Below are 10,125 nucleotides of genomic sequence, written 5' to 3'. Positions count from 1 at the left end.
ACGAGTTTCTCCGGATCCTCCCCGCGTGCGGTGTAGATTCCAGATGGGACGGCTCCGTATCCCACAGACCGCGCCAGCACGTTGGATTTCCGTTGCTGAAAGCCAAGGCTTGGTGGAAAAGAGTCCGGCAGCAGAGGGGCACGGTGACAGGACATCCCCTGGCCCTGTTATCGCTCTGACTGGTTCTCATTGGCCGGACTGACCCCCGGACACTCAGCGTCCAGCACCGAGACTTCATCCCGCCAGCTGTCTGGGAGCGAATGATCAGAAAGCACAGGGCTGCTCTCGCTGCCCAGGCACTGCTGAGGGGGTCTGGCACGGAGTCGAGAAACGCAGCCCGGACTGGTGCTCCTTAGGGTCCTCCGTTGCTCATTTGTCATCTTTCAGTACTGGTGGAAAGTAGCGTACAAACTAATTAACTAAAGATGAAATAATCTATTAAATATGTACTGGTCAGTTAAGACTACTGTCATAATGGTCTGGACATGTGTTCTGCGATATTTTCACACAGTGAAAAGGTGTATTAAACTAGTAAAAAGTAAGTTAAGTTAATTGAACGTATTACTATTTTTATACTCCCCATCTCGAAACCTTCGCTCATCTGATTCTGGTCTCCTATCTGCCCCCCAAGCCCGCCTGCACCCTCGGGGTGACAGGGCTTCTCCAGCTGCACCCCAAAACTCTGGACCTCTATTCCCCCCTGAGCTCTTTCAAATCCAGACTCAAACCCTTTTTTTATCTGGTTCTGTGTCGGCTGCCCCTTTGCTTTCCTGCTGTATTCCAAACCCTTAGTGTAATTGTGTAATTTTTTCTTACCTTAAAGCGCTTTGAGAACACTTTCAGAGGCTTTATATAAACTAAAGGGTTACGGTTAGGTGAGAGGAAGGTCGGAATAATTCTTCCGCTTCCTCATCCGACAGTCGGCATTGTTGTCTAATTACCCAGCTTATTAGGAATTATAACGCTGTACTACATCAAAGCAGTTGACACTGTCAGGTATTACCGTTAATTCTGCTTTATTGTCATCAGTTCCTCTTGTGAGAGCGACAGACTCTCGGTGAACAACTCTTCCTGCCCTGTGCGCCTCTATCATCGTCACTCTTAGTTTGAATTTCAAAGATTTTCTTTTTCTGTTCTTACCTTCCCCTCTCTTCCTACCGCCACACCCTCCGAGCGGGCCGGGCTTCTCTGTGGGCCGGGCGTGGAGGAGGCGAGACCGAGGGAGGTCCGGGAAGCGCCCGCACTGAGGCACAGAGCCGTGGCCGAGGCGCAGCGCACGGACTCCGGGCGCCATGAGAATCGCGGACAAGGAGAAGGACGGTGCCGGTGCCGGAGCCGGAGCCGGAGGACAGGCAGGCGCCAAGAACGGCTCCACTAACCAGGTAAGGACACAGGTGAACGCCAGGAGACGGGAAGCCTTCCGCTCTTCCGCAGGTGCCGCTGGTCTCGGCGCTGTGGGTGTTCCCCCCCACTGGGGAGCGCGCTTGTGCGTGGGTCCCGGGTAGAACCCACAGGTGTGTGAGTGTGTTTCAAGAAACTAGCTGTGTTGCTGTACAACGGGCTTTCGTTTCAAGACGACTTACTTCAGCGCCGAATGAAACAAGAACACTTCCCCCTTGTTTATAATTGGGAGAGCCAAACCAGTCATACCAGTTTGGGGGGTGACCAGGCAAATTGGGGGAAGGGGGGAGTTAAAAGATTATAATACACCTTCCCCTTTACCGAGACAACTCGGATGGTAAGCAGAGCCGTGATCAGTCTCATGACCCCAGCATGTGTCTCAGTCCCAGGAAAGTGCTGCCTGCGGCTCTGCAGACTCTAATATAAACCCCTTGTTGTCAGAGGCATTTCTCTGGTCTTGCTGTGGCTGTCAGTGGTGTGGTTTGGCTCATTGGAGGGCCAGCCTGAACAGCACCGAGTCACTGCAGGGCAGTGCGGCACAGGTTCGAGTCGGGAGCTGCGTCAGCAGGCATGTGCTGCACAGGAACAAGTGAAGAGAAGAAAGGAAACGCAACGTTTCGGCCGTGGAAGAAGATGAAGGCTCCACAGCCGAAACACTGTTTCCCTTCTTCTCTTCCAGCAGGAATAAACTTATAACTTGCTCCAGTGCAGCACATATACAAGCTTCTTCCATCTAGCGCCTTGCGTGGCTCCGATCATAGGCTGCCACAAACATAAACCAATTACAAAATAAGCTGTTGAAAACAAAAAAATCTGATAGTTTAAAAACCTCTGAGACCGAACCTGCTGTCTGAACTTGCTGTTTTCTCTGAGCCTTTTTCGCAAGGTCTTGTACATCTGATTTCTCCAGGCCATCACTTCCGTAAAGGTACAGAGACCTAGAAAATACCTCAGAGTCTGGTTAGAAATTAACTCGGTAATTAGTTCAACTGTAACGGCGGGTTGTGTGGAAGTTAGACCCTCCAGGAGTTAGAAACCTCTGTCTAACATGATCTGGATGACGGTCCCACACATATACAAAGGGATGGTGTCTCCTGGACAAGCGTGCTTACCGAGGCTGAAGGCACCTGGAGCTGTCCGGATACTCCCTGGACTTCTTTCAAAATAAAGCCAGTTTTTGCTCTGTGTGGAGCTGCAAACACAGTAGTAACTTGTGCTCGCATTTGTTCCTTGGCTGAATTGTGTAGCTGGAGTCGTCAGTTAGGCTTGACTGATAGATCTAACACAAAGTTACAGCTATTCAAACTACTATTATTATTATAAAATTTTTATAAAATTGTTAAAGAGAACCCACAATCGAGACTGCTTTCCAGTTAGAAGTGTGGCTGTAGAGAAGTTTGGGGCATCCAGTAAGACTGATGTTGTAATTTTAACAGTTTTAGAGATTAATCAATGAATTAAATTTACGACAGTGAAGGTTTACATATTTACAAACTATATGCCATAGTTAATTAGTCTAAACAGTATATTCGTATACCACAGCAGTCGGTGGAATCAAAACCAGTTTAATACTTTTACCAACAGGCTCACCCAACCTTTAAGACCGGACTGAAGTCCAGTAAAGACCGAGTGGTTCACTGTATTGAAAGCAGCCCAATGGTCCGTGTTGAAAGTATGGTACAGTAACATGGATAGAGTAACGTGCTATTAAAACAGTGCTATACTGAACTTTCAGGACTGCCTCAAACTCTGTACGTCCGACAGAAGGAACGTCAGCCCTACATCCATACACCATGCTAAACTGACAGTAATGACTGTCTGACTGCATTCTCCATCATTGTGTTGGGTTTCATGGACTTTACTGTGAGTGAAATAAGATAAGATCACTTTATTAGCCATATACAAATATTTTATATTAGGAATTTGTCTTTTCGCAGACCCCAACTTGCTCTCCATGAGACACACACACAGGGAGAGAAGCTGGGGGTCAGAGCGCAGGGTCAGCCATTTATACGGCGCCCCTGGAGCAGCTGGGGTGAAGGGCCTTGCTCAGGGGCCCAACAGAGTAGGATTCCTCTGCCGGCTGTGGGATTCGAACCGGCAACCTTCCAGCCACAGATCCTGAGCCACAGAGCCACCAAACCGCTCCAAATCTTTAACTAACTACATTTTACTCTGTACCTACCATAATGATTAGTAAAACATTGTCTTTACCTTGCTGTGATCATGATTGTACTGTGCTTTACTGAGATTCTACCATGATTTCCCTGCCCTGTATATGGTGAGACAGTGGGAACAGCCCGAGCATCTGCACTGCTGGCAGTACGGGCAGCTGGAGCTGAGCTGTCTGCCCAGTTGTACTCTGCACTCGTCTGGTACTGTCTTGCTGCCTGCTCCCAGGACCAGATTGCTGCATCGTGTGACACTGTCTTCTTTTTTTTCATGTGGAGCCCAAATGCGTTCTGTGACTCTGAGTCTGTGATGGGTTTCAATACTCAATTAAACACACTTTTCTATCTAGAACACACTTTTTTATCTTAAGCAGCAGGGGGCAGTAGGAGTGCTAAGTTGAGGTTAGGGGACTATTTATAACAGGTTGTTGGTTCAAGTGCCTCATGAGGCATGAGGCTACTCTGCACCCTAAAATCAGATCCCTTGTGTCCCTGGGTTTGAACCTGCAGTGGGCGTGACCGAGGAGGTCCTGTGCCCACTGCACTGTGCGTCTCCTGCTCTGTTTGCACTGGCACTCCCTTGCTGCCAGACTGCTTGAGGGCAGGGATCAGCTTCCTCTGCGGAGCTGCAGGTGAGCTCGTTTAGTGAACACGCAGTAATTGGCGGACAAATTTTGTGTCATTTTCTGCCAGCAGCCATATCACCCTGCAACTCACAACTGGCAACCCACTGGATCTCAATAGGTGTGAACCTGGTCAGTACCTGGATGGGAGACTCCTGGGAAAGCTAAGGCTGCTGCTGGAAGAGGTGTTAGTGGGGCCAGCAGGGGGCGCTCACCCTGCAGTCCATGTGGGTCCTAATGCCCCAGTATACTGACGGGGACACTAGACTGTAAACAGGCGCTTTCCTTTGGATGAGACGTCAAACCGAGGTCCTGACTCTCTGTGGTCATGAACAATCCCAGGGTGCCTCTCAAGAAGAGTAGGGGTGTTACCCCAGTGTCCTGGCCAAATTTCCCCCTGGCCTTTACCCATCATGGCCTCCTAATAGCCCCCCTCTCTGAACTGGCTCCATCCCTCTGCTCTCCTCCCACTGAGAGCTGGTGTGTGTGAGAGGACTGGAGCATCATCCAGGTGGGGGTGGAGGGGATCCCCATGAGCTGTAAAGAGCTTTGAGTGGAGTGTCCAGAAAAGCGCTATCTAGCTTTAAGGAATTATAATAATAAAAATAATATTATTTTGAACTTTGGGGTGAATTGAGAAGTCAGCAGCAGAGAAACACATTTTCATGTCGTGCAGTGCAATGTTTTTCAGTGTCTCTTGCGTCGCATCTCGGCTGTCGCAGACAAGCTGAGACTCGAGCTCCTCATTCCTCAGGCAGGCTGCGTGCTTCGGCCAGAACAGGCGGACCTGCCTGCGTACAAGGACAGGAGGAACACTCCTATATCAACACCGATAAACACACGCAACACAGTCTGATCGTGCTAGCCAGCTCAGAGTTAGAATTTGGAGAAAGAATCAGACTGAATACTTCTTTTGGGGTACACTGAAAGCTAAGAACTGCCAATCCACCTGTCTATCTCTTCCAGTTGCTAACAGGTGGTTAAACACAGGGTCTCATCCGGAGGTTTCTTGAAAGTCCGCTTTATCAACATGACGAGGCTGTGACCCCTTTGTGTTTCAGTGTTGGTGCTGGACCAGTCCATTGGGCTGACTGGGGCAGTACCCAAGAGAGTTCTGGACCCCTGAATCACCTCTGCTCAGAAATAAGTCCAAACAGACTGTTGGAGAGCTGTGTAGAAGCGTGTTGCTCTGGCCTGGAGGTGCGGTCTCTGGTCAGTGGTCTGCAGTCACTGGGGATGGATGACCTCGCCCGTGTGGCCTGTTGTCCCAGGTCCTGTTTGAAAGAATCTGGGCATGTGAACATATTTAACACTTGGAGTAAAACGTGCTTGTGGCCAACACACTGTTCTGGTTAACTTTCTCAGTTAGTCCTTTTAGCATAGCTCTGCGGGACTTCAGAACAGAGAGGAATTAAAAATGTTTTTTAACTGTTTCGCCCTCTGAAGCTGCTGGGAGATTTTAAATTGACTAATTGTAAGCTACTTGAAATCTGATGCTTTCTGAGCCAACAAAAACGAATTAGAAAAAAAAGTGTTTGTGTCTGTAATCATAAAATGAAGTGCTCCAGTTTGAGACAGGTTTGCTGTGTTATAAGTCCCTTGGCAAGTCTGTAATGATTGATCATTGGAGCCCTGTAGGACAGACAATAATAATGATAATTTGGCCTGGACGTCGTGGAGCCACTGGTGTCCAAAAGTGGGCTGAATAGTGTCTTTCCTGTGACCTGTGTCCAGTTCACTCTGCTTGTGTAAGGAAGAGAAGCTCATATCACCGTTACTTTCAGAGTTAAACGGCGACTGGGTGATGCTGTCCCTCTGTTCCACCGGCTCCTTGCAGAAGAAGAGATTCCAAATGGAGCACCTGTGTGGATCATCATCCAGTCTCTTACTGACAGGAAGTCGCATCGAACCCCAGACCCGATCCTTTTCAAATGTTGGAGAATGAGAATGTTAATAACTTACTAGAAGCAGGAACTGGAGCTTAAACCAGCGACATCCAGAAACCCTGGAAAGGGTGGGAAAAAGGTCCAGCGTTCCCAGTGAAGAGCTGGGACAGCCTAGTCTGCCGTGTTTGTACCTCTCCATCGATCCATCCCGAAAGCGTTGACTAAGAAAGAAAAAAACGTTTTGGCAAATGGCTAGGGCAGCAGTAATTTAGAGTCTGTGGGCTTATTTATATGAACGCAAATATCAACTTTGATTTATCATGGTGTCCCAGTGAAGTGGAGCACAGGAGCAACAGGAAACCCAGAACATGGAAAGGAATCAAGCTGCTGGGACTTGTTCTCGGTCTCTCACGAACCTCCCAGCAGTAAAGTCACTGGCTCATTCCATCCCTGGTACCGGCTCGAGCAACGCAGGAAGGACTGATCAGGATCCAGAGAGCTGCTCCAGGACACGAACTGCCTGCACTGCTGAGGCTTGCCTGATGGAGGGCTGACTTGTGGCCAGGCACACTTTCTGAACAGCAAGCATCTGTGCTGGGATGAAACCAGGGTCAGAGTTGTGATGTCATGCTTCCTGAGCTGGTGATGTACTTGCCGTCCTCTGGGTGAAGTCATCCTTGCGTGTACGGAGTGATCTTTTCTCTTGGTTTCAGCTCGGTTCCTCCCACCACGCGCTGCTGTTTTAGCTCTTCCCAGCAGCCACCGCGGATGGAAAACAGGCACAGATTCAGTATAAACTCCCAACCCTTTTCCCCCGTTGGCCAGGCCTGTGCCGCAGTGAGCCTGGGCTTCCTGGCCTCCTCGGCGGTCATCTGCAGATCTGGAGCAGGGTCCTGACAGGTGCATGCAGGCGAATTGGGCTGAGGAATTTGGCAGAGCAGAGCCTGGCTAATATTGTGGCCTCAGGGGCTGTAACAGGAATTTCAGCTTTTAAATCTCTCTTTAAATTTTGAATAACATCCGGTTTTAAAAACATCACTCAGAATCTCACAGGGCAGGATATGATCGCGGCTCTGGACTATAGGGTCACAGTGTGAACCCAGTGATCTCTGTTCTGTAGGGGTACAGTGTGACCAAGACTGGACCAGTGATCTCTGTTCTGTAGGGGTACAGTGTGACCCAGACTGGACCGGCGATCTCTGGACTGTAGGGGTACAGTGGGACCCAGACTGGACCGGCAATCTCTGGACTGTGGGGGTACAGTGTGACCAGACTGGACCAGTGATCTCTGTTCTGTAGGGGTACAGTGTGACCCCGACTGGACCAGTGATCTCTGGACTGTGGGGTACAGTGTGACCCAGACTGGACCAGTGATCTCTGTTCTGTAGGGGTACAGTGTGACCCTGACTGGACCAGTGATCTCTGGACTGTGGGGTACAGTGTGACCCAGACTGGACCAGTGATCTCTGGACTGTGGGGTACAGTGTGACCCAGACTGGACCAGTGATCTCTGTTCTGGAGGGGTACAGTGTGACCCAGACTGGACGAGTGATCTCTGTTCTGTAGGGGTACAAAAGAACCCAAACTGAACCAGTGATCTCTGGACTGTTGGCTTAGAATTTTATTTATACTGTTAATATTACATATGAAGTGAAAGTCAAGGTTGCCTCAGCTAAATAAAATTCTCTGTGTTCTTCTTTGCATTGGTCATACTGCTACCATACAGCTAAGCTTGAAAAGTGCCCTGGGTGGAGTTACTTCTGCCGCTATGTAGTGAAAATGTAGTGCTGGGAACAATCATAATGTTTGGTTTAAGGGAGTTAGTGGATTGGGGTCTGTAACACTGTGTTAACACTCAGAATGCTGCTGTTGTGCCTGGAGCAGGATGCCTCTGTCAGATTGCTCCATGAAATGCGTTGCTCTGGAAATGGGCAACAGTCCAAACCTAACAAGCTAGATGGGTCACATGCCTTCCAGTTGTTGTCATATTTCCTTTTATTAAACAATGGAAATGCAATTCAAGGGATTAGTTCTATGATTATTTTGTAACGATACCCACAGCGTAGCACATAACTGATTCCATCAACTCCCTGTCTCGTTCCTGTGTGGGACTTCATGAGCAGGACGTCAATACAGATTCACTGGGCCGGCAGTCAGAGGTCAGAGCCTTAGACTGGCGTTTCTTCTCTACTACCCTGAGCTTCAGACTGTAAATAGCAGTAAATACGAAATAGTAATAGTAAATAGCACTCCGAACTAAGTGAGTTTATTTGCCATTTGTAAGAAGCACACTGGAATTCTTGTTTGGGCTTGTTTTCTCAGTGCACAGACAGGTGAAAGCAACAGTAAACACGATAAGTGAGAAGTGCAAAGAGACAGTATCATCTTCTAATCAAGATCCATTATAGAAAACAATATACAACTTACAGGAGCCCCGATAAAAGGTTTAGCATTTGTCTTGGAGGAAAAAAAACAGAAGAAATGTCTCCTGTGACACAAGAATACGATTAGCATTATCACTCCATCAAGGGTTATCAGCCTTCCTGTGCTCAGTGTCACGCAGGTTAACGACCGGCTCTAACACAGGTCCACAGACCGCTCCTTGTCTTCAGTACAGCCTCTGTGTTCTCAGTTTTTTGTTCTATCTAAGCTCCTATTCTCCATCAAAACGAACACTGATTGCTTAAACGTTTCGCTTGCCTGTTTCAGAGCAGCCAAGTTGTTTCCAACAACCTGAGCAGACAGAGCTCCATCCCCCCTCTTATTGAGACAGAGGCAGTGAGGAGCTCTGTAATCGCTGCAGTAACTGCAGGGCCTGGACACGAGTGGGCCTGACTACAGTTAATATCCCAGCCGTCCAGCCCTCCACCCTTCACTGACAGCACATTCTTCACCGATCCTGCTTCTCTCCTCCTCACGCCTTCCATTCCCTCTGTCTTCTGTCCACTCTGTCCCTTGACCTCACTGCAGTAGCTCAGCGCTGCCCGGAGAGAGAGGTGACAGGGAGGATGTGATCGGGTGTTACAGGGTGTGGGAAAACCAGGACATGCAGTAAAAAAGCCTTTTGGCCACACTGTTGCTCCTCTTGGTGTGAACCTCAGAAATGTCCATTTTTTCTTGTGTTGTTGCAGAACTGGATTCCGAAGATATTTCAGAAGAGAGCTTGCACAAACTTTATAGAGGACACTTCCAGGTTAGAGAATTGGGAAGACTTTTCTGAACCAATATTGATTGTAGTTTTGTTTCAAAGGAAAACCAGACACTGTGGCTTCTCAGTTTGTGGGTTGTGGACTGGGCTGCTCTCTGTATGGCTTTTGCACTTTTTCCCCAGGTCTGTGTAGGTCTTGGCTGAATGATCTGGTTTCCTACCACAGACAGGCTGGTCTCTTTAAATTATCCCTGTGCACCTTGTGATGGACAGTCATCCTGTCCAGGGTGTAGGCCTAGCTGGTAACCCAGAAAGAATGAGTCAGTGTGTCTGTATTAACCCCTCTCTCTCTTAGTGCAGTGTTCATGTACTGGAGTGTCCAGTCAGTGTGTCTGTATTAACCCCTCTTTCTCTCTCAGTGCAGTGTTAATGTACTGGAGTGTCCAGTCAGTGTGTCTGTATGAACCCCTCTCTCTCTCAGTGCAGTGTTCATGTACTGGAGTGTCCAGTCAGTGTGTCTGTATTAACCCCTCTCTCTCAGTGCAGTGTTAATGTACTGGAGTGTCCAGTCAGTGTGTCTGTATGAACCCCTTTCTCTCTCAGTGCAGTGTTCATGGACTGGAGTGTCCAGTCAGTGTGTCTGTATGAACCCCTCTCTCTCTCAGTGCAGTGTTCATGTACTGGAGTGTCCAGTCAGTGTGTCTGTATTAACCCCTCTCTCTCTCTCAGTGCAGTGTTAATGTACTGGAGTGTCCAGTCAGTGTGTCTGTATTAATCCCTCTCTCTCTCAGTGCAGTGTTAATGTACTGGAGTGTCCAGTCAGTGTGTCTGTATTAATCCCTCTCTCTCTCAGTGCAGTGTTCATGTACTGGAGTGTCCAGTCAGTGTGTCTGTAT

General features: G+C 48.6%; 1 protein-coding gene across 1 annotated transcript in view; it reads left to right on the top strand.

Moving 5' to 3' along the window:
• Nucleotides 1-1,104: 1,104 nt before the first annotated feature.
• trpm4a (transient receptor potential cation channel, subfamily M, member 4a) overlaps nucleotides 1,105-10,125 on the top strand; it is a 29,930-nt gene continuing 20,909 nt past the window's right edge. Inside the window, exons 1-2 of the mRNA XM_015353371.2 lie at nucleotides 1,105-1,382; nucleotides 9,213-9,274. Coding sequence (XP_015208857.2) covers nucleotides 1,293-1,382; nucleotides 9,213-9,274 — 152 coding nt within the window. The 5' untranslated portion in view covers nucleotides 1,105-1,292. The remainder of the gene's footprint in view (nucleotides 1,383-9,212; nucleotides 9,275-10,125) is intronic.

The sequence above is a fragment of the Lepisosteus oculatus genome, chromosome 7 (assembly GCF_040954835.1).
Source record: "Lepisosteus oculatus isolate fLepOcu1 chromosome 7, fLepOcu1.hap2, whole genome shotgun sequence".
In the NCBI taxonomy this organism is placed as follows: Eukaryota; Metazoa; Chordata; class Actinopteri; order Semionotiformes; family Lepisosteidae; genus Lepisosteus; species Lepisosteus oculatus.
The sequence above is the reverse complement of the archived record's forward strand: the minus strand, read 5'-3'. Positions and strand labels throughout refer to the sequence as shown.